This window comes from Miniopterus schreibersii, assembly GCF_964146895.1.
Source record: "Miniopterus schreibersii genome assembly, chromosome: 1".
NCBI lineage: Eukaryota > Metazoa > Chordata > Mammalia > Chiroptera > Miniopteridae > Miniopterus > Miniopterus schreibersii.
In genome coordinates, this window is record NC_138101.1 from 166,629,240 (window position 1) to 166,654,649 (window position 25,410).

At 33.8% G+C, this 25,410-nt stretch overlaps 1 protein-coding gene across 1 annotated transcript in view; it reads left to right on the top strand.

Moving 5' to 3' along the window:
• GPR137C (G protein-coupled receptor 137C) overlaps positions 1–25,410 on the top strand; it is a 47,622-nt gene that overhangs the window by 19,123 nt on the left and 3,089 nt on the right. The window contains exons 2-6 of the mRNA XM_081148513.1: positions 5,252–5,295; positions 6,697–6,925; positions 19,686–19,835; positions 24,357–24,482; positions 24,657–24,775. Coding sequence (XP_081004639.1) covers positions 5,252–5,295; positions 6,697–6,925; positions 19,686–19,835; positions 24,357–24,482; positions 24,657–24,775 — 668 coding nt within the window. The remainder of the gene's footprint in view (positions 1–5,251; positions 5,296–6,696; positions 6,926–19,685; positions 19,836–24,356; positions 24,483–24,656; positions 24,776–25,410) is intronic.

The following is a 25,410-nucleotide window of genomic DNA, read 5'->3' on the forward strand; positions in this document are numbered from 1 at the left end:
AGATATATAAAAATCATTTTAAGCAACTTGAAAGAAAACAGGCTAAGCAGAGAGATGAAACTTAAAAATATATATTAGTATCCCAAGAGAGACAAAAAGATATTGTATCCTAAAAAGAAGAAATGGCTGCTGTAAAGAAAACATTTTTTTAAATATTTTTATTGATTTTAGAGAGAGAGGGAGAGAAACATCGATCAGCAGCCTCCTGCATGCCCCCTACTGAGGTTGGAGCCCCAAACCCAGGCATGTGCCTCGACTGGGAATAGAACCTGTGACCTTTTGGTGCACAGGACAACACCCAACTGAGCCACACAGGCCAGGACTAAAAATATTTTTTTTAATAAAATATATAATAGACATTGGAAGATAAAATCTAAGAAAAGTTTGGCTTTTCAATTTATAGCTAAAGTAGCTAAAAGCCTCATTGTTTTATAGGCAAGCAGTAGCAATGGTAAGCTTGGGAATGGTGCACTACTCTCTATAGCAACGTAAGCAATTAAGATGGAAACTCTGGATAACTGCTTCTGTAAAGCAATCCACATGTTTGGATATATATGCCTATCTATTCACCATGGAGAAAAGATTATGTTCACAATTTATTTTTGCATCAATTCCAAATTTTATATAGATATATTCTCCAATTAGGTTTCTATTTCAGATTTTTAAAAAGTGAAAAATCAACTTGACAACAAATTCTATAGAAAAGCTTGACAACAAGAAATTCTATAGAAAAAAAAATTTCTATAGAAATTATTAGTTTTAATAAGTATTTAGTGTCTACCATCTTCAAGCAACATGGGGTCTACATGCCATGGGGGACAGCAAATTATATACAGCTCCAATATAACTCTTCCTCAAATCTTGTGATACCTCTATTAATTACACTTGCATTAGGTAACATTTACAAATAAAACATATTTGTCATATTCTCATTTTCCCTTTATTTGAGGAAATAAATAGGGAGGCAAAATAGGGAATTCTGCATTTTTTAAATGGAAAAATCATTTCAGATTACTTATACAGAGGTTCAGTGTTTAAAAAGAAAGTATTCTAGTGAACAGTATTTTAAATCTTCATGAATTCAAAAATTCTAAATAAGTATTTTCTAAATTAGGGGCTCCTAGTTGTATGTGAGTTAAAGGTAGATTATATGATGAAGAACATTTGATATCCATCGACCCATATAATTCATAGTTTTATAATAAAGAATATCTTTCTATAAATGACCCATTCAGTTTTTTCTGGTATTAAGGAAGACCTGGAAAGATAATGCCCCTCTGACATAAATTGACATCAGAAAAGTCACTTAGATGTAATTTACCATTTAAACTTCAAAAAAATCTACATAAAGTGCACTTGTTATGTTTCATGAACTATCCTATCTTTCGCTGCCTTAACAAATAATATATAATTGCTTGACATTTTTTTATATTACTGATTTTTTTATTCAGGATCATATCCTATTAGCTAAATTCAATAAAATACTTGGAATGTAATAATATCAGATTATTGTTTTTAACCTCATCATAATCTAAATACGATTAAAGCACCAGGTTGTGTTTATGTGATGCATTGTAGCACATTCTGCAAATCTTAGATGATAGCTGACCTTTAATTATTTCCTTATTCAGCTCAGCTCCCTCGCACACCCATTATTTAGCCCACCCCACGACCTGTAATCTTATGGATTATATTTCCCAGTATGTCCCCATTCTCTTCTTCATTTGAACATTTTAAATGCTTTCACCGAATTTTAGCTTTTTCCAGATAACACTTTGTGCCCTCCGTTTCAATTTGTGGGAAGAACAATCAGCCTATTTTATGCTTCACAATGCTACTTACTGACATTCTACCATCATCATCTCTCTCAAATCTATGCCACCAGATTAGGTCATCATTGGCTATAATAACTTCCACTTTCCTGGATGAATCAGCACTTTCTTCTGGCCCAGCCTCTTCTTATATAGATTTTTTTCAAAGCCCATGTTGGTAACCCACTCACTGTCTCTCAGTTCACTGGCTTCTCAGAGCTTTTCTCCGTTTCTATTTGAGCCACCCAACAGCATGCCCACACCTTGGATCAGCTCTTAAGTGAAGCAGTTCTTCCTGAGCAGTGCCTTCTCTTTTTCCTTATACATTTTGAATTCATCCTTTTATCTGATTTTCACTTTCATCCTGTATTTTAATTACTTTACCCCTTCTGTTTACCGCACTCCATTAGCTCCCTTCTGATGTCATTGGCACTTAGAATGAATGGTCAATCTAGTAGTCTTCACCCTTTGACTTTTTGCTGTGGTTCACTCGCCTACTTTTTCTTTCTCTACAGTATTCCATTTTACAGTTCTAAATTATTACGTGACAGTGCAAGGTAGTTATTTGAACTTTTTATAATGGCATCCTTTTTAATTAAATTGTTTTAAATTTAAAATCAGGAAACTTTACTGATTTTAAAATCCACTGTCAACTGCCTGATTTTAACTAGACCTCTCTGCCCAATACAGTATTTTCTTCTGTAACCCTTCTAGTCATGTGTTCAAAATGTTTTCTGTATTCCAAGTGCTCAAACCTAACATCCCTTCCCAGGAGATGGCCTTGCCTCCTACTTACTAGAAAAAAAATAGAATCTATGTGCCATATTCTCATCTACTTTATATCAAAATGTCTGTATCCATGCTATATCCAAATTTATTTTAACAAAGAGGTTTGTAGATTATTTTAAACTTTCTATGCAAACCTCCATCTTTTCCTTCAACTCTCTTTTCCTTCCTTCTTTACTCAGAAGTATGGGTCTTCCTTTTCAGGGAAAACCTGCCTCTTCTAGAGCCTTCTTTAACAATTGAACTCTCCCTTCCCCTCTCTCACTCTTTATTTACCATTTCACCCTCGCTAGTTCATTTTTTTTAAATTACAGTTTACTTTCAATATTGTTTTGTATTGGTTTCAGATGTACAACATAGTGGTTAGACAATCATATACTTTACAAAGTGTTCCCTGTGACATTTCCAGTACCCACCTGGCACCAGACATAGTTATTGCAATGTTATTGACTATATTCCCTATGCTGTACCTTAGTGCATTTCTGACCAGCAGATGACTAAGTCAGGAATTGAAGGGTCTGAGGTTTTACTCTATTTGAAAGCTTGTTAGCCTGCCACAGTTTTATCTACGTACCCTGACGGAAAACACAAGACCCATGTGTCAGAGTAAAAGACCATTTATTACTCATGGCAAAAAAACAACCACCAAAGCAATGTCTTGCAACACATCCCAAGCCCCAATTCCTATAAGACAACACAGTGAGGACCAAATGTTACCTGTGCATGCAGCACGGCGTGTTACAGGAGAGGAGCTCCAAAATAAGGAAGAAAGACAGGCAGACGGACACAGCTTATCTTAACTGTGGAATGTAAGCAAATTTTCACCAAGAAGGGAGAAGGAGACTACTCCCCTGGAATGGCTCCAGGGAGGAAAATGTTCTCTAGCCTCATTATACTGGTCAGGAAACAAATCTTCCCTCTGACCTTTTTTTTTGTTTTTTAAATATATCTTTACTGATTTCAGAGAGAGGAAGGGAGAGAGAGAGAGAGAGAAACATCAATGCTGAGAGTCATTTATCAGCTGCCTCCTGCACGCCCCCCACTAGAGATCGAGCCTGCAACCCGGGCATGTGCCCTGACCAGGAATCGAGCACAATCTCCTGGATTATAGGTTGATGCTCAACTGCTGAACCACGCCGGCCAGGCCCCTCTGACTTTAAGGTAGACATTATATCTAGTTTTCAAGGATGTTTGTTATGCAAGCCCCTTCACTCAAAAGACCTGGACCATGCAGAAACATGCAATATTCATAGAGAATTGTTTCCTAACACAAATTTTCCCAGGTGTGTGATCTTCAAATATATCTCATATAGTTTATACTCACTGCCTTTGTTTTTTTATTTTCTATTAACTCTTTGCACTTTTGCTCTGTCATTCCACTAAAAACAATTCTCTCTAAGGTGCCAGTGACATACTAGTAACCCAGCCAATGGTGGGTTTTTTAATCATTCTTGACTTTTTGCAGAATTTAACAAGGGCTATATTTTCTTTGTTTTACCTCTAAGCTACCTATCTGTTTTCTATGACTAATCTGATTCTTAGGTCTTTCTCCCTTGCCCATGTCTCTTTTCTTCACCCTTTACATAGTCTTTCTATTTTCCTGTTACCTCTTAACGTTTCCTGGACTGAATTAATTTCTCCTTCCTAGATACTGCAATAGCATCTTTTGTATTGATATCACAATGTGTCAAAATAGTCTTCTTCCATATACCGAGCTCCTTGAGAGCAGATACAATTACTGTATTATGAATCCATGGAACCTTTTATAGTGTATGCTCAATAAATGTTTGAATGAAATCAGTAAGTTATCAAATACACTATTTTTCTTTATAATATTTTATACTTTCCTCTTTCATTCTAGGCTCCCAAAGTTCATACCCAATTTCAATAGTCTTGTAAATGGTCTTCCTACTTCTGTTCTGTAGTTCCTTTGTAATAGCCTTTACACTGATATCAGATTAATGAAATTCTGTATTTTAGAGTGCCTACATAAAAACCTTCAATATTTTTCCATTATCTAAATAATAAAGTCCAAATTCACTAGTAAGGAACTGAGACATTCTACACTATGCTCTCAGAGTTTTCCATGTTTATTTCAAGTTCTTCTTACCTACCTGCTTAATTTTGTTTAACAAGTATTTGAGGATCTCCCTTTTGCAAGACTTTGTGAAGGAAAGAAGTTTACTATATATGGTATATGCTCATTATCTTTGTGTTCATCTTTTGGTCCCTAGTTTCCTTTTACTACATCTTAGGAGAAATAATCTTTGGAGAACACTCAGCCATATTCATATAGTAAGTAGTTCCATTTTAGGACAAAACATGAGTAATATAATGAAGGTCAGAATAGGTAGCAAACCATTCAGCACAATGTCTGCCTCATAATAAAAAGTTTAATAAATGTTTAAACTAAATAAATTCAGTTTAATTTTTTAAATAAAGAAATTTAAGAGTATAAGAAAAAATTACTAATGTATTGTTTAAGCCTTGGGAAACCTGCCTATTTTTGCTTCATGGTAGTCCTATTAACATTTGAATTTTACTTGTTATCTATTGTTATTTGTAGTTGTATCACTTTGAAACACAAAATCAAAACAAATTTAAGAATTTTCTATTACACACTTTCAAAACGTTTTTCTATACTTTCTTTATAGGTTATATGTAAAGTCAGATGTGCCACTGAACTTGACAAACACAAGTAAGTTTCATGAGTAGCAAGATTTAACTTTTATTCACAGTAGACATCTCAAGGTCGAAGGGCATGGTGGTTGAGTGTGCCTTAGCAGTTTTAAAGAAAATCATATAGTTAGATTAGTTCATAGGAGGTGAATTGAGTAACCCACAGTACTCTTTCTTCAACCATATTGCTGCCTAATACCTTTTTTTGCTGCTCTGCTACTATCCTGATTCAAATGTCAGATGTAGTTTCATAGGGTCCACAAACACTAAAATTAGATTATGCTTTTTGTAGAAAGAATGTATTGTATCATTGCACACACACAAAAAAAGTAATGTTTCAGTACCGATTACCCTCAAAAATTCAAGCCAAGACACTTGGGTTTCAGACCAGTTCTCCCACTAACTTGCTAACTATGCAACTCATTTAATCGCTCTAAAATTATTCTTTTTATTATTTAATCTGAGAGACTATTAAGATCTAAACTTCTCAAATTAAAATCTTTGTCCTTTGCATGTACACTTAACAAAAATTGCTTGTTACAGACTACATATTACCTTCAGTTTACCATGCATAAGCTATAGCCAAAGGCAGACAATGTTTTATGACTTGCCCTATTGAAAGTGACCCAAAATAGAAGATATTTGTATGCCAAATAAACGTCTGGATCACATTAATTTGGGATATAAATGTATCTGAACTGGGATTACTTTCATATAGATAACTTACAGCTACTTGATATAGATAGCCACACCTTACCTGAAGAGTTTTATAAGGTAGTCTAATTTTTCTTAGGGTCAAGTTTTTAAGCATTTTATTTTCAGAGTTTCTCTGTATACATAGTAAATATGCAACTTTATAAGAAGAGGAGGTGTTGATAAATGCTTGAAACTCATCTGTCCCTATGTTCTTTACTCATGTTTGAAAGTAATGTTTACTATGGATATACAGAAGTTCATAAAATTAAATATTGTTTAAAACATATTTCCCTTTCCTCTTAAAATTAATATTAATGATCAATTTAAATTTAGGTAGTTTATTAATTTTCCAGGCAAATTATAAAAGCCTGGTAATTTTTGGAATGAAAAGATCAATGAAAATATGCTTAGTAGTTATAAAAATGAAAAATTCAGGATTGCTCGAATTAGTGTTAAAATAATTCTACATTCTTCTGGTAGAGGCAATTGAATTCAAGTCCATATGAGGTTATTTTTAAATTAATGCCTTAAAGTCTAATGCCATTTTTAAATGCTTTAGACACTAAATTTTATAACATCAAAGAGAGCTCAAGAAACTCTGATTATTAAATTTGTATTTAATGAAATTACAAACTTTTTAAATTGAAGGAGTTATTATACCTAAAGTAACAAACTAATAAATTTAATTTATAAATATCTAACAAACTCATTTTTTTTCTTTCAGAATTCTATTGCATTTGGCCTTTATATTGGCAAGCCTTATCTTTTTAGTGGTGAACTTGACTTGTGCAATGCTAGTCCATGGAGATGTCCCAGAAAATCAGTTGAAATGGACTGTGTTTGTGCGAGCATTAATTAATGATAGCCTGTTTATTCTTTGTGCCATCTCTTTAGTTAGTTACATATGCAAAATTACAAAAATGTCATCAGCAAATGTCTACCTCGAATCAAAGGTAAGTATATTTCTTAAATTTTCAAATCATCATCATATGAAGCATATTTTAATGGGAAGTTTATATATTTGTTAAAGTATTCTGAATGTCAAGTACATTTTTGAGCATGAAGGAATGGTCACAAGAAATTTAAAAGTATTCAAAACTTGGCACTTAACTAAACATACTATATTTTCTATGATTGTGTTTTCTATAATTTATATCTTCAGCATTGGAGATTAATTAAGTGAAATAATCCAGAGTTTATATCAATGGATCACAAATAGTTGAATACATAAAGCCACAGTAACAATTTAATACTTCCTCAGTAAGGGTGGCTGTATGGTCATAAAACAAACCAGATTTGGGGTTAGCAGTGTTAAGATTTGTACTGATAAAGTGGTGCTTATTCGTATAAAGGTTTAGAAAATGTTATTTCACCCCATAAATGAAGTTCCTATGATATTTAAAACAGCTCGTCATGTAACTAAATTTATAAATGCCTTGATTCTCCCTTTCCTTATATTTTGGATCAGCAAACAGAAACCTAATGCTTAACCCATTAACAAAAAACCCGGAAAGTTTCTATTGTTGTTGATTGACAGTGTGGTTGAGCTGTGAATCAGTCATCACAGTGTATGTGTGGCGTTGGGTGTGGGTGTATAGATGTGTGGTTATTGGGGTGTGGGTTTATACATGTAAATGAGTTTGATATCATTTGGCTTCATTGCCTATTCACTGAAGATAAGCGAGAGAGTGTCCTAAACAGAACAGTTCTCTGAAATATTTTTAGACTTCCATATTGTTGTTATCCTTAATATAGCCCTAGTAAAGTCAAGTATTATAATTAAATGTATGGTAATCAACTTGTCTTTAATTTAGGTGGAGACTTTAATTTTACCTTTTAAACATATATCAGCAGAATGCAGAATAAATATAGAAATATATATAATATTATAGAGAGAGAGAAGGGCTGTGGGGAAGAGAAAGAGACTAACTTAGACTTTCAAACCTATTAATCTTACCTGGATAATTATTTTATTCAACTTCTGTTTTTAAAAGTTCATAAAATTTAAGTATTTTAGCTAATTCTGACTTCAGTTTAATGTTAAAAATAATACTGTCACTATTACAATACATAATCTTTTGGTGTAGCAACAGCACCTTCACTTAATGTAATAACATCACCATAGAATTCATACCTCTTGTCTAGTAATAAAGCATTAGTAGATGTGGTTGACTTTAAAGGGCTTCTTTTCTGGATACCAAGCAACTTTCTAAGTTTGGTTTTACTTGCTTTGAAATAGATAATTCTCTGAATAGAGTAAAATTGGCAATCGGAAAAAAAGGTCATCTGAATTATTTCAAACATCTTCCCCTAGCTATCATATGAAAGGTATTCACTTAATTATTTTTTAAAAGTCTTAAATGTAAAAAGTACATGGATTCAGAATTCTCTAGGAACACTACAGAGATGTGTTCAAATACGTACCTATAAAGGTAAATATAACATGAGATACTAGATTATTTGTATTATATTGTACTGTTCAGTAGTTCTTGGTCTTCTTAACTAGGTTATAAACTTCTTTATTCAAAGAATAATCACCTTGCTTTCACATTCTCCTTGTAAAATCACTAGACTCCTTTTTGTTTTTTGACTTCTGTAACAATCACAGTAATGGCCATTTCTTTTTTTCAGTTAACAACTGTCTGTTGAACATCTACCTCCTCTGCTTCCACAGTGTTACTGTTTCTTGCTATCCCTAAGAGCATTTCCTTAAAGCTCAGATTTGGGTCTTCTGTTTTTCTCATTTTATTCTTCCTTCCTTCTTCTACATATTCAGTGATAATGAGATCCTCCATAATTTGCCCAAGCAAATCTGACCTACCTTATTTATAAATAGCACATAGTGTGCTTTCCTGTCTCTATATCCTCAGGCTGTTTCATGTTCCAGGAATGCCTTTCCCCTCCCAGTGCTCTATACCTGTTTGTCTTTATCTTACCATAGTTTAAAGGCATAACTCTAATCTTTCCCCTTTTTAGGAATTCTTCATCTCCAAAATAAAATTTAGGAATAACTCTTTATCTGAATTCTCTTAAAATTTTATTTTATTTTTTTACCAACTAGAACAGTACTATGATTTGATTTTCTTTTTCAAAGCAGCAACTCTAACTTGCTTTTTAAACATAAGTTATTGTCTATTTGAATAGCTTATTTCTGCTCTTTCTTTTTTTATTTTCTTACATATTTAAGGTTATCTTGTACCATGTTTATGTTCTTATATAGGTATTTAATGTATTATTTTGTAAACTATTAAAGGTATTTAGAGCAATATGTTTTCTGAGTACTGCTTTGGCAGCTTTCTATAATCTTGTTAATTGTTATTTATATTCTTATTTAACAAAAACAAAGCATTTGCTGTTTAGATTTCAAACACATCTCAAACATTACATATTTACACATCAGTGTGAAATAGATATTATCTCTATATATAATTCTTCCTTCAACTCACTTTGGCAGAAAGTCTAAAATTCAGGCATCTGTCCTGTTCAGACCCTCTCGCTTCCATAAGAAGTCATCAGTTTTACTCTTTGCTTGCTTGTCCATGCGTATGAATCTGGTCTACTAAACAATGTAGAATTTCTGCTCTCCAGGTTCTTGTTAGAGAAAATAAATTCTCAACTGTTAAACTCAAAAGCTTAATTGCCAGAAAGATTACCTAAAGGATGTACAGTCTGTTCATTTCCCTATTTATTCTACATTTTACCCTCAGCCCAATCCAGATCATTGCAGCTTTGTACTAAGACTGCATTGTGCCCTGGATAGAGCTCTTTTCTGACCTACACTCTGACATCATGCTTTGACCTACATCAGGAAATACGTAAGAAATGTCTTGTAAAAAACATTTATCCTAAAATCATTGTTGTATATTATGTATTGTTGAGGATATTGTCTACGGTGTTCTCCAGAAAAGACCTTTTTCTCTAATTCAGCACCAGGCAAAGCATTATTGATTAAGTCCCTCTTTCCTCTGGTTACTATGTTGGTCAGAGGCAATTATGTGGCTCATCAATCATAGATGACCAACCTTATGATGTCCATTTTCTACCTCTGACTCTACCTCTAGTTTTTTCTCACTTTTTTACCAACACCTTCCCTGCCCCCTACCACACACACACGCATTCCTATGTTCATTTTTTATTTTTTTGTGTATCCATTTTACTACTTCAAATTCTCTTTTGCAATATGAGTGATACAAATAAAAAATTGGATTGGGTATACTTTTGGATATTTTATATCTCTTTTCAGGTATATTGATTTTTAAAATTAATTTGGAAAGACCTTATTGAGAGTGTGTCATAGTATTAAGAGTCAGAAACCTGGGATCGGAGAGATAAGGAAGTAAACCCATCTCTCCTTATTGGCCACGTGACATTAGACGAGTAACAGCATCTCTAAGCTTCACCCTCCTTATCTATAAAATGGAAATAATGATAGTGTTGATCTCACAGGTTGTTAACAGAATAAAAGTAGTATCTACCTTATAAGATTGTTATAAAAAATAAGTGAAAATGCATATAAAGTGCTTAGTATAATGCCTACCACTTGGGAAGTGCTTACAAATGTTAGCTATTATGATCTTAATGTGTACTAGGGGATGGTCATGTAGCTCCAGGAAGCTGTTGAAAACCTGAAATTGTTGGCAAAATTTATCTGGAGAAGAGTTCTGTATAGAAAACCAAATTCTCAAAAGGAACAGTGATCCAAAAAAAGAATAAGAATCACTGAAAACCAAGATTTCTCTTTTAAATATTGTAATTTTACTTGATTCTACCTTTTTATATACCATTCCACCCAGACTTTGATAAAGGTTGGTGTCTCTGACATATTACATTTCATCTAATATTTAACTAGTTTTTCTTAGACATTTTGGGAACAAATGTTGAAATTATGTAATGGCCTTTTTAATTATAGGTATTTTTGTTCTGAAGTCTATTGTATTACTTATTATAATCTCAGTTTTATTTGCATGGGTATAACAGTCAATACTTTTTGTCTATTGTTAACATTTCAAATGTGTTTCATTAACTTAGACAAAATATTATAGAGTTTGGGGTTTTTATAACAAACTCTTTATAGGGTAAACAAATAGTTCATATATTTATTGGCATGACTGTTTGTTAGTACCAACCTTTTCTCCCATTACTTTTTTATTGCTGTTTGCTTTCCTTCATTTGTATGATTTCTTGGTACATTTGAATTTATTTACTTATTATGAGAATTTTGTAATATAACTTTTAACATTAAAATGCATACTGATAAAATTATTTTTATTCTGATATCCATATGCATTTCAGAAAAAATAGGAATATTTATAAGAATATAGAAGACGTCTATTTTTATTGTTGACACTATTACAGATGTCCCCAGCCCCCTTCCCCCGAAGGCATCTATTTTTTAATGAACAAAATAATTTATCAGCACAAAAATGTTTAAGCTGATGGCAGATGCTTACTTCTTGTAATGGCAACTTGGGACTATCTGTATGAAAGACCGCTCAAAGACAAGGTGGGAATAAAAATTAAGCTTTTAGACTTATGTCTCTGATCCAGAGACATGTACAATTTTAGATCTGGATAAGAGTGTAAAATAATTATTGTCTATGATCAAGATCAGCTTGTCTCCCTGCCCAGTCAGCCATTTCAAATAATGCATTCTCTCCCTCTCTTTCCTGGATTCCTAACAGTTTTATTTACTAAGGAAGCCTTTCTGTCCCATGTTCACTCAACCCTTGATCTGTTAAGATGTATTAATTAATCTGTTGGGATGAGAGGCAGCAACCACATCTTGCAGAGACACAGTAACATTCCACTAAACTATATTTCTGATCTTTCACGTGGACCAGCTGATCCTATAAAACTAAAGAAGTGGTTTTTACTAATGTAGGCCATAATTAAAGAAACAAGCTAAAATACTATCAGTTTCTCTTCCACCACCCTGAAATATGACTTACCCAGAATTGAGGAGGATGGTGGTGGCGAAATAGAGGCCGCGTCATCCTCTATAATAGGTATTGTTGCCACTTTTTTAATATTGTGTTATTTCTTTCTTGAGTTACTGGCATTTACTATATCCATCTTAAATTGTGGCACTTCTTTAGTTTGTTGCCTTTGTTACCCTACATTTTATTTTTAACTTTTATCTAATCCTGAGCTCAAGTAGCTGTCCCCCTTATACTTCAGACCCTTTTACTAGACCAACTAGCATTTTCAAATTTTTTTTATTTTTTCATGTCCAGAATGTCTACCCAGTAATAACCATCTACTCTGTAAATGATAGGACCATAGGAGCCAGAGTACTAATTTCATTGTGTCTCAGCAGCATAGAACTACTTTTGAAACTGTTTAGACCTTGTAATTGTCAAAATATATTTTTAAATTTACTAATTAAGACTAGTACTTTGTTTTCTTATTTTTGATGCTTAGCTTGGCATTTTAATTTCAAAATAGAAATAGCATTTGTGACATGGTTTCAAAAAACATGTGCAGAGATCTGCTTCTGGTAATGACTGATTAGCTTCTATTGGACCAGCCTTCCACAGATAGCAATGATAAATTCTGGACAAAATATAAAAGCACTGAAGGCACTGGAGAGCAACCACTTAGAAGAAGGAAATGACACTGAGTGAGTTTCCTGTTTTTTACAGCTTCTAGGCTGAGGGAAGGTCCCATCCATGGGGCAGCCAAAACCTGAAGAACAGCCTGCTGTTTTATTTGCTTGAAGAATTCAGAAGACAAAATTCAAGTAACTACCACAGATGGAAAGTGAATGGGAAGTCTCAGGAAGAAGACAGCCAGATAGAGGAAACCCCAAATTCTGATTATAAACTATACCAAATTTTTATCTGATACCTGAACTACATATGTACAGGACAGACTTCAAGCAGCACAGTTAAGGATAAAGAAATTGAACTGAGATTTCAGCTGCTATCCATGTATGGGAGACAGTTTGGGATTTGAGTCTAGCCAAGTTGTTTGCTAAAAAAATAAAGACAGAGAGAGAGAAAAAGGAAAATCAATATTTTTCTAAGGAAGATAACTAAACCCAGATTTTCTAAAACATGTCACTCACATTCCATGGTTATTAGATATCTGAAGGAACAGAAAAAATTTAATTCATATTCAAGAGCAATTACTGGAAGCAGTCCTCCCCAGATAAACTAGATGTTGGATTTATCAGACAAAGATTTTATAATATGCTCAAGGATGTAAAGGAAAATATACTTGGATGAATTAAAAAATAGGAAACCTCAAGAAATATGAAACTATGAAAAAAAAGTCTAGAATTAAAAATACACTTTAAAATTTAAAAGTCACTAGCTGGGCTTAACAGCAGATTGAGGATGAAAGAAGAGTAAATAAACTTAAATCAATAGAAATCAACCTGAAGAACAGAGAAGGGTGTGGGGATGGAAATGATAGTATAATGAACAGAGTCTCAGGGCTTAATCATGTATTATTGTAATACCCAAAGAAAAAGTGGGATAGAATGAGGTTGGAAAAAATATTAAAAGAATAATGACCTAAATTTTCCAATTTTAAGGAAAGAGAAATGTACATTTTCATGTAGCTCAGCAACCCCAATCAGGATAAATACAAAGAAAATCTCTCCTAGGTTCATTGTAGTCAAAGTGCTTACAACCGAAAATAAAAGAAAATCTTGAGAGTAAAGAAAAATGACCCTTACATAGGGGAGCGTTGACTCAAATGATCACTCACTTCTCATCAGAAATAACGCAGGCCAGAAAGACATGGAAACAAATCTTTAAAATGCTGAAAGAAAAATGTTGTCAACTCTGACGTCTATATCCAGTGAAAATATTCTTAAAGAGTGATGAAGAAATAAAAATATCTTCTGATAAAAGAAAACTAAGAGGGCTGGTTACCAGCAGACCTGCACTACAAGAAATGCCCGGAAAATTCTACAGACTGAAGGGAAATAAAAGCAGCTTGAATTTCAGCTCTTGGAAGGAATGAAGAACACAAGAAATAGTAAATATGTGGGTAAATATAATTTCTTAATTTCTTTAAAATAAATACAACTGTGCAAAGCAAAAATTATAACGTGAGGCATACATATGTAGATATAATATATAATTCTCTATATAATATATTTAACAACTATAGTATAAAGGATGGGGATAAATGGACCTATATGTTTGCAAAGTTCTTATATTTTACATCAAGTGGTAGAATATTAACCATCACTTAGACTGAAAAGTTAAGGATATATATTATAATCACCATGCAGTGGTTCTCAAACTTCTCCGTCTCAAGACCCCATTACACTCCTAAGAAGTTCCCCAAAGAGCTTTTGTTTATATAGATTGACTCTACCTGTATATACATTATTAGAACTAAAATTTGAGAAGTTCTGAAAATATTTCTTTGTTAATTTAAAATATCAGTATAAATCTATTATATGCTAACATGAATAACATGTTTTTATGAAAAATCATTCTGTTTTACAAAGCAAAAATAAACTAGTGAGAAGATGAACATTGTTTTATATTTTGCAAATCTCTAATTCCTGACAATGTAAGACAGCTGGATTTTCATGTTTGCTTCTGCTTAGTCTGTTGTGATATGTTGTTTAGGTTGAAGTATATGAAGAAAATCTATCCTCACACATACATATAGTTGGAAAATGGAGGAAAATTTTAATAGCCTTTTCAGATAATTGTGGATATTCTTCTTTAATACACCAGACCTCTGAAGTGGAGGTTTCTTAAAGGTTAGTTGCCACATGGAATCTAAAACAATATTAGCGAACTTTTTGTTGCACTTCGAATAATTTTGTAACATCATGCATTGATCATTGGAAAAAAGTGGTCACAGATCTTCAAAGTGTAGATTCATTTCATTGACAATATCCAAAATGACATTTTTTATTATCACAACCAACCTCATTAGGAAAGTGTTTAAGTTTTGGTAAGCTTCCAGCCTTAGAGTATATACAAGTGTTTACAAGTTTTCAAAACTTATTTTCACTTGAAAGTTCAGTTTCATCATTGGCAATAAATATTGTTAAGTGTTTTCTTTAAAGTGACAGGCTCATTTCATTAATGTTTTTTAAAAATGTATGCCCATATTTACCTGATAGAGGATATACCAGGATCACAAAGGTGGTTTTCCCAGGGTGAGGCTTATCCATTGCACTCCAGATGTGCTGACCCTCTACTCAACTGCATAATTTGTGGTAGTGTGGGACTGAGTTTGCACTCTCCCCTGATAGATAGATGATAGGTAGGTAGGTAGGTAGGTAGGTAGGTAGGTAGGTAGGTAGGAAGGAGATAGATGAATGAATGTGTGCCCAGTAACCAAGTCTGAATAACCGTTGTCTATCAGCCATAGTTAGCTGTTGAGTAAAACATTGTGTTCCATGAAAAACAGTGGCTAGTTCAGCTTACAAGTCAGTCACAAGTGATTTTCTTCAAGGCAACCAGAATATTTCACTGTGTAGCAAAATTGCTTTAAGTGCACATCTCATCTCATCACACAGAGTATTGAATAAAAAATCCTCTAGGGTCAATATTTAATAACTATTTTCACATCAAGTGTATTCTTAAGTGAAACTGACTTCCTTTTTTAACTGGGAATGCATAGTAGTGAAAATACAATACAGTGTGGTGCCACTGCCTTGATTTCTGCTGAGGCCCAGAACTTTTACCCTCCATTGCTTTTGTACCATTAGTAAAAATATTAACACAGCCCAGGATAAACAAAAAGGAATTTTCAAAACTTTGAATATTTCAGTACCACTTGTATTTCTCAGGCATCAACATAGAAGAATATCTTTCTGAATAATTAGTTGGTACTGATACCAGGTGAATACAAGCAATATTAGTCCTGCTTCATCAGATTCATTTACTTATAAGGCAAAAATATAATTCAGTAGGCAAGATATTAATTCACTCTCTATGTTTTCAGTTAAATTTTTAAATCAGTAAATTTTGTATTATTGGAAATTGGCAATGTCATGATTTCTTTTATGGACTTTGCATCTATCAGGCATTCATTCAACAATGTCAACTATATAAGGCTCCACTGGTCTCAGCTATTGTGTGTACTTTACCAACCAATGCAGTATAATAGCAGCCTGTGAATGTTTGAATGGCTTTTTCATTTCCACTCTGGAAAGTTATAAAAACAGTTTTTGGTGTTTAAAGTTATCACCACACCTGCATTTAAAATTTTAATTCTTTTTGCTTTACATTCTGAATGATTGGTCTCAAAATGATGCTTGGACCAAAATGCTATTCAAAAATGATGTGTTGCAGAAGACACAATAAGGTATATTATCAACATTTATAAAGCCTGTTGAAAGATAGTTTGTTTTTTAATTCTCACCTGAGGGTATGCTTTCACTGATTTTTAGAGAGAGAGGAAGGGGGAGGTAGAGAGGGGGAGAAAGAGAGACAGACAGACAGACACCTATGTGAGAGAGAAACATTGTTTAGTTGCCTCCCATTAGCTCCCTGACAGCACCTAAGTATATGCCCTGACCAGGAATCCAACCGGCAAGAATGGAACAACACTGCAGTCAACTGTGCTAGTCAGCCAGGGCTGAAAGATAGTTTTTATTACATTTTATTTGATAAAGCAAAACAAGAAACCTGTTTTACCCAGTTCCTTTGAGGTAGATTCTTTTCTTTGTTGAGTCAAAGAATTCTAACACTTTCATCTTTCTCAGCGTCTTAGAGATAAACAGGGAAGCTGTGTGTTGAGAAAGATTTTTTTTATTGTGCTAAAATATACATAACAAAATTTATCATTTTAACCATTTTTAAGTGTTCAGTTCAGTGGCATTAAGTATATTTACACTGTTGTGCAACCATCACCACTGTCCATCTCCAGAATTTTTTCATCATCCTATAGTGAAACTCTGTATCCACTAAACAGTAACTCCCTACTCCTAAGTAATAATATATTATTAAATTCTTGTTGTGTTTCCATGTGGGTTACAAGGAAAACGTCAGGTTTTCAAAATACAGCTCAATAATTTAAAACAAAAGATAATCCAATTTAGACGTGGTAGAAGCTATGAATAGATTCTTCACAAAGAAGATAGACAAGTGGCCAATAAGCACAATATCATTAGCCATCAAGGGAATGCAAATTAAAACCAAAATGAGGTACTATTACACATCCACCAGCATGGCTAAAAATAAAAAGATTGACAACCCCAAATGTTTTCTAAGGCGTGGAGCAACCGGAACTCTTAATATTTCATTGGAAGTGTTAAATTGTACATCCATTTTGGGAAAAGATCTGGCAGTTTCTTACACAGCTGAACTAATATGTACCATATGACCCAGCAATTCCACTCTACGTATTTACCAAAAAAACAAAAAAGTGAAACCATATGTCCACAAAAAGATTTGTATAAGAATGTTGATAGAAATTATCCATCAACAGAAAAAATGGATAAATAAACTGTCATATAAACAAACACAATTATACAGTGGATTTAGTGGAATTAGCTGTACTGGTTTGCCCAGGACTGAGAACTTTTCTGGGATGTGGGACTTTCAGTGCTAAAGCTACAAAACTCTTGAGCAAACCAGCAATACAAGGACCTAACTACCCACCCACCTCAGCAATACAAAGACCTCTAACTACTGATATATCCAAGAGTATGGATGAATTTCAAAACATTATGCCAAGTGAATGAAACCTATCAAAGATTTCATATTCTATGATTTCATAAAACTATTTTGTGGTAAAAACAAAATAGTTTGGGGAAAATGGTGTGAGGGAACTTTCTGGAATGATAATATTCTGTTTTGGTAGAGATTTGGGTTACAGAGGTGTACACATTTGTCAAAACTCAAATGGTCAGTTGAAGTTTCTGTCTATTCTGCATTCTAAAACCACCTGTAAACAAATATTGAACTCTAGTTAATGATATGCATACTGGAGTGAGATGTAACTCTTCTTTCTTTGTTAAGTATGGAAATTTTTTTAATGGTATATAAATATCAGAGATGGAAGAAGGGAGAATTATTCCTTGAGGATTGCTTCTGAATAGGATTGTTCGTTATGACTGTTCATTTAGGAAGATTTTCTTTAACTTTTGACAACATTTTCCGTGTTGCTGGGTCCTTATTTTTTGTTTTATAATTCTGTATTTTGCAGGAAGAATCTTACTTCATTTTCTAAATCAATGAGCTTCTTTCATTGTTATATGAATGTAATTTGGCTGCAATTTTGTTTTATTAATTGCTTTGGTAGTACCGATTCTTTGCTCTTTCTCACAGCCTTTTTTTAAAGTTTTTATAGCATTTACAAGTATTAGCAGCATCTCTCCATATTATAAGATGTCTTTCTATTTCTTAAAGCAGTGACTATATAAATGTACTTCTTATTATTTTCCAGAAGGTAATGCTTAACTTTCTCAACGTCATTCTAACTTTTCTTGTTTCCTAACTTTAATAATGTAGTACTTTTAAAATTAGATCTGGATTGGTTTTAGATTAGCTGTTTTATTAAGAACAGTTTTTTGGAGTCAAAAAAATAAAAATGCACATTGTAAAAAATTTTAGCCTTGATTTAAAAATTTTTTAATATTGCTAGGGCTTTATTTCTTTTCGCACATACTTTTTGTTTTGGTAGTGGGTTAGCTCAGAGAAGGTACTTTGTTACCATCCCAACACCTTTTAAGATATCTTTCATCTTTTAGTTTTCTTTTGATATACCTCTAAAATGTAATGTTCTAATAAAGTCATTTATGATGATGGTTCTCAATCCTACCAAACCCAGTGCATCCTTCTAATCACATTTTTAATAACCTGTCTCTATCCTGAAATTAATAGATTGTTTCACCTACCTATATACGTAACTTCAAAAATTCAATGTAATCACCCTAATTATAATAGAAAGGGGAAATAAAAGTAATTAGCAAATATTTCAGTATGTACATTTTGGGGCATAATGTCGTACTCAGATGCTGTACCTATACATAGAAACTGTGAGTGGGACTGCTAGAGGTGTGTTGCATTGGTGTCTTACTTACCACAAGCAGTATTGCTGCAGTTTCATGGTTTTCTGAAATATTTGACCATTCTTGACAAAAGACAAATTTCCCTCAATTTACATGATATATATGTTTCTAGAAATGTTGGCATCTATTTAAACTATACAAATATAAACTTTGTTTATAATTATAACAGAATTAGGTTTTTGGCTCAGATCATTATAAACAGGTTTTCTTCTTCACAGATGTCCAGGAGGACATTGGAAAGTATGAAAGTCAGAGAAGAATTCTCTAATGTGGAGAACTTCCCTGCAAATTTCAAATAATCTAGCATCCGTGGCCTTTAGTATTGGAAATTAAGTGTATCAAATAGACTAATGCTTCCACTTCCCATTCTTTTCTCATTATGACTAAATTACCTCTCTGATTAATATCAATCAGATCTTTTGTCAACTTGCTTATTTATATATTACTTAAGGGAGTGAGGTAAATGTGGCAGAACAAATCTTCCTCCTTGTGCCATTGGGCGAGTTGGTACAGAACTTATTTGTATTAACAGGGTAGTTTAAACACAAGTGGTTTGAAGAATAGGAATTATAAAGCAAGATAATTAAAGTTTATGTCAACAGGTGCTCATTCAGTGTTCTCTACGAGTACAAGAGGTGACTATACTAGTAGGTGAGTGAATAACTTGTCATGACACATGTGCAGAGTACGGTGATAATGATTTTCATTTCTTTTAGGGTATGTCTCTGTGCCAGACTGTTGTTGTAAGCTCTGTAGTCATTCTTCTCTACTCTTCAAGAGCATGTTATAATTTGGTGGTGATCACCATATCTCAGGATACATTAGAAAGTCCATTTAATTATGGCTGGGATAATCTTTCAGATAAGGTAAGTACCTTACGTATGTATTGCCAGCCTAAAACTATAATAATGAAGTTAGCCTTAACTAGGAAAATATTTTAAGTGTTTGACTTCAAACATTTTTATGGAATCTCTGGCTACTATCAATAATCATACTTATAATTCTGTGTTTATTTTTTTCAACTTTATTTTTATTGTTGACAATATTACAGATGTCCGCATCCCCCCGCCCTTTGCTTACTTCAGCTCATTCCCTACCCCCTTCCCTCTGGTGGTGACCACACTGTAGTCTGTGTCTATGGGTTATGCATATATGTTCTTTGGCTAACTTCTTCACCTTCTTTCATCCAGTCTTCCCTCCACCCTCCCCTCTGACAGCTGTCAGGCTGTTCCATGTATCCAGGCCTCTCTTTTCTATTTGGTCAGTTTATTTTGTTCATTAGGTTCCACATATAAGTGAGATCATATGGCATTTGTCTTTCTCTAATGGGCTTATTTCATTTAGCATAATACTCTCCAGGTCCAATCATGCTGTCACAAAAGCTAAGATTTCCTTCTTTTTCATGACCGCGTAGTATTCTATTGTATAAATGTACCACAGCTTTTTTTTATTATTGATTTCAGAGAGAGGAAGGGAGAGGGAGAGATAGATAGAAACATCAATGGTGAGAGAGAGTCATTGATCGGTTGCCTCCTGCACACCCTCAGCTGGGTATCAAGCCTGAAACCCAAGCATGTGCCCTGACCAGGAATTGAACCGTGACCTCCTGGGTCATAGGTTGATGCTCAACCACTGAGCCACACGGGCCAGGCATACCACAGCTTTCTTTTCCACTCATCTACTGATAGGCACTTGGGCTGTTTCCAGATCATGGCTATTGTAAATAACACTGAAATGAACATAGGGGTGCATATATTCTTCCGAATTGGTGTTTCAGGATTCTTAGGCTATATTGACAGAAGTGGGATCGCTGGGTTAAAAGGCAGTTCTATTTTTAATTTTTTGAGAAAACTCCATACTGTTTTCCACAGTGGCTACACCAGTCTGCATTTCCACCAAAAGTGCACAAGGGTTCCCTTTTCTCCATATCCTCACTAGCCCTTTTTGTTTGTTGAGTTATTGATGATATCCATTCTGGCAGGTATAAGGTGATACTTCATTGTGGTTTTAATTTGCGTTTCTCTGATGCTTAGTGACGTTGAGCATTTTTTCATATGTCTCTTGGCCATCTGTATGTCCTCTTTGGAGAAGTGTCTATTCAGGTCCTTTGCCCGTTTTTTAATTGGATTGTTTGTCTTCCTGGTGTTGAGTTGTATACGTTCTTTATATATTTTGGAAATTAACCCCTTATCAAATGTATCATTTTGGCAATATGTTCTCCCATACGTTGGGTTCCCTTTTCATTTTGTTGATGGTCTCTTGCTGTGCTGAAGCTTTTTAGTTAGATGTAGTCCCATTTGTTTATTTTTTCCTTTGTTTCCCTGGCTACAAGAGATGCCTGAATTTTACTTCCTACATTTTCTCCTAGGATTTTTATTGTTTCACATGTTATATGTGAAACAATAATTTTGAGTTTATTCTTGTGTATGGTGTAAGTTGGTGGTCTCGTTTCATTTTTTTGCATGTTGCTGTCCAATTTTCCCAACACGGTTTATTGAAAAGACTGTCTTTACTCCATTGTATGTTCTTGCCTCCTTTGTCAAATAATAATTGACTATAAAGGCACGGGTTTATTTCTGGGCTCTCTCTTCTGCTATTTTGATTACAATAGTTTGATACCCGGTATTATGATACCTGCAACTCTGTTCTTTCTCAAGATCGCTGTGGCTATTTGGGGTCTTTTTTTCTTATTCTATATGAATTTTTGGAATATTTGTTCTAGATCTGTGAAATAGGCCATTGGTATTTTAATAGGAATTGTGTTGAATCTATAGATTTCTTTGGGTAGTATGGACATTTTAATGATGTTAATTCTTCCACTCCATGAACATGGAATATGCTTCCACTTATTTGTATCTTCCCAATTTTTTTCTTTAGTGCCATATACTTTTTTGAGAATAGATCTTTTACTTCCTTGGTTAAATTTATTCCTAGGTACCTTATTTATTTATTTTTTTTTGTAAGAGTAAATGGGTTTGTTTTCTTAGTTTCTCTTTCTGATAGTTCATTAGTATATAAAAAAAATCACCATTTTCTAAATATTAATTTTGTGTCCTGCTATTTGCCAAATTCATTTATCAGGTCTAATAGTTTTTTGGTATTGTCTTTAGGGTTTTCTTGTACAATATCATGTCATCTGCAAATAATGACAGTTTTACTTCTTCCCTTCCAATTTGGATGCCTTTTATTTCTTCTTGTCTGATGGCTGTGGCTATTTCAATACTATGTTGAATAAGAGTTGTGAAAGTGGACATCCCTCTCTTGTTGCTGATCTTAAGAGAAAGGCTTTTAGTTTTTGCCCATTGATTATGATGTTGGATGTAGGTTTGTCATATGTGGCCTTTATTATGTTGAGGTATGATCCCTCTTCCCCACTTTGCTGAGAGTTTTTATCATAAATGGGTGCTGGATTTTATCAAATGTTTTTTCTGTGTCTATTGATATGATCATATGATTTTTATCTTTCATTTTTTTTATGTGATGTATCACATTTATTGATTTGAGAATATTGTACCAACCTTGCATCCCTGGAATAAATCTCACTTGATCATGGTGTATGATCTTTTTAATGTATTGCTCAATCCATTTTGCTAATATTTTATTGAGAATTTTAGCATCTGTGTTTATCAGGGATTCAGCCTATAATTTTCTTTCTTTGTAGTGTCTTTATCTGGTTTTGGAATTAGGATAAAGCTGGCCTTATTAAAAAAGGTTGGAGTCTTCCCTTTTCTTGAATTTTTTGGAATAGTTTGAGAAGAATAGGTGTTAGTTCTCCTTTGAATTTTTGGTAAAATTTGCCTGTGAGGCCATCCAGTCCAGGACTTTTGTTTGTTGGGAGTTTTGTGATTACTGCTTCAATAAAAATCCTCATTTACATGTGGCACTTGGAATTATTCTTCAGAGAAAACTTCTCCCAAAGGAGTATTTTCCTTTCTTTTTGTAAATAATACTAATAGCACCATAAATCTATTGACCATAAACCTGTTTTACTAGTTTTTAAAAGGATAGTATTTAAATATTTTGAGAGAAATTGATTGCCTGTCATTAGCTAGTGAATATGGACATGTATTTAGTTTGTTAGGATAAAATTAATTATCTCTTATCCAGAACTACATATAAACTAAATATTTTGTTCATTTTTAGATGTTTAAGTAATGACTTTTATGAAAATCGGGCATTGTCAGTCTTGATAATGGGAGAGCATTCAAAGTTCCTTGGTTGTCCAGGTGTTTTCTATAGTAATTCTCAATACTCTAGCTATGCATATTTAACCTCCCAGCATTCTCTGTCCCCTTCCTAAAGTGCATTTTGACATACCACACGTCATATCTTTATTTATATTAATTTAACTTTGTACTGAATTTAAGGAATCCTGGCATCCCCTTATATCAGAATTTCAATTACCTTTCCTTTTTTAAAATTTTTTCATTTATTGATTTTAGAGAGCAGATGAGGAGGGGGAGGGGGAGAGAAATGTGGATTTGTTGTTCCACTTATTAATGCATTGATTGGTTGTTTCTTGTATGTGCCCTGATTGGGGTCAAACGCACAACCTTGGTGTATCAGGATGATGCTCTAACTACCTGAGCTGCCTGGCCAGGGCGGAATTTCAGTTACATTTCTAAAGAGAAGGAATTTATACATGTGACAGATTCTCTTCATTCCTTTTCCCACTTTTCTCTCCCTATATCTAGTAGAGTAGAAACAAATTCAATATGGAGTTCAGGCACAAAAGCATATTTTTAAGTAACAGAAGAGCTGAGCAATGTACATGTTATATTCTCTAAGGTGTAACTCTGGGTAAGTGCTCTTTGCCTGTGGAGCAGCCGGAACTGGTAATCTATTTTATAAGCCTCTTTTAACTATGGGGACTAAAAATAAGATCACTCCATATTATCCATATATTAAAAATATTTTCATACCCGGCCAGCATGGGTCAGAGGTTGAGCATGGACCTATGATCCAGGAGATTGGGGTTCGATTCCCAGTCAGGGCACATGCCCAGGTGGCTAGCTCGATCCCCAGTGGGGGGGGTGCAGGGGGCAGCTGATCAATGACTCTTACCATTGATGTTTCTATCTCTCCCTCCCTCTCCCTTCCTCTCTCTAAGTCAATAAAGACATATTTAAAAATATGTATTTTCATAAATTGAGGCATTGAAAAGTTAATAGCTGTTTCTTCTATGTAACATCAATGCATTTTTACATTCTTTAAAGGATAAATATCATTACATAAGAAACCACAAAATATGGAAAATTAATTTAGAGTTTTATGTGCTTGTAGTTGGTATGTTTTAACTTACCCAACCTGAAGCAAGTTCATTGTGGAGGGTGACTGCTTATACAGAAAACAGATTTTGAAATTGCTCTGCCATACTCTATTTACAGGCTCACATGCCAGACGTAAGTGGAGACGAGTATATAGTATTTGGAATGGTCCTCTTCCTATGGGAACATGTGCCAGCATGGTCAGTGGTACTGTTTTTCCGGGCACAGAGATTAAACCAGAATTTGGTAAGATATCATAATGTTCCCTAATGCCTGTTCTCCTTATTTTTAAAAATAATGGAACATTTATATTGATTTTCTATGTTTGGCAAAGTTTAAGGCTAAAAAGCATTATAGATCCCAGCCTCCTGTCTTAATTGAAAAGTAAATCTTCACATTCTATCTAATACTTTTTCACAGGCACCTGCTGGCATGATAAATAGTCACAATTATAGTTCCAGAGCTTACTTTTTTGACAATCCAAGACGATACGATAGTGATGATGACCTGCCAAGACTGGGAAGTTCAAGAGAAGGAAGGTAGATGTACTGAACTAGTAGTGAAATAGATTTAGAAGTACAAATCTAAGCTTTAACCCAAATGTGGAAAAGGTGATTTCGTGTTATATATCAATAAATAAAATCATTTAATATTGAAGCTTAGAGCAGTGGATGTTAAACCCATAGTGGTGGGACCTGTACTATAAAGAACCATCATCAGACTCTAAGCCTTTGGCGGTAAATGGTACCAGTTCATTTCAGGATCCCTTGTTGGTTCAAGCTGGTGGCTGTTTGGTCAGCAGGCAAGAAATACTGTTATAGTGATTATGTATGTTTTCTATAGTGCTATTCGAAATCCACAGAGCAGCCCTAGATAAAACTCTTGGGAACCTTAGATGCCATGGGAAATTGTTAGTGACCTCCTTAATTCCAAAATCATTGCACATCCATACTATTAGCTGTGTGTCAGGGCAAAACAAAAGCCTCAACACACACCTACATATTGCTTTCAGCTTGATAGAGCATTTTTTATAATCCTCACTTCATCTGGATACTTAACCCATTTTTTAGCCTGTTTTTCATATGTAAAATAGGAATGATAATAGAACCTATAGGACTGCCATGAAGATTGAATGAGTGTGTGTGTATGTATACATAATTCTATGTGTGTATAC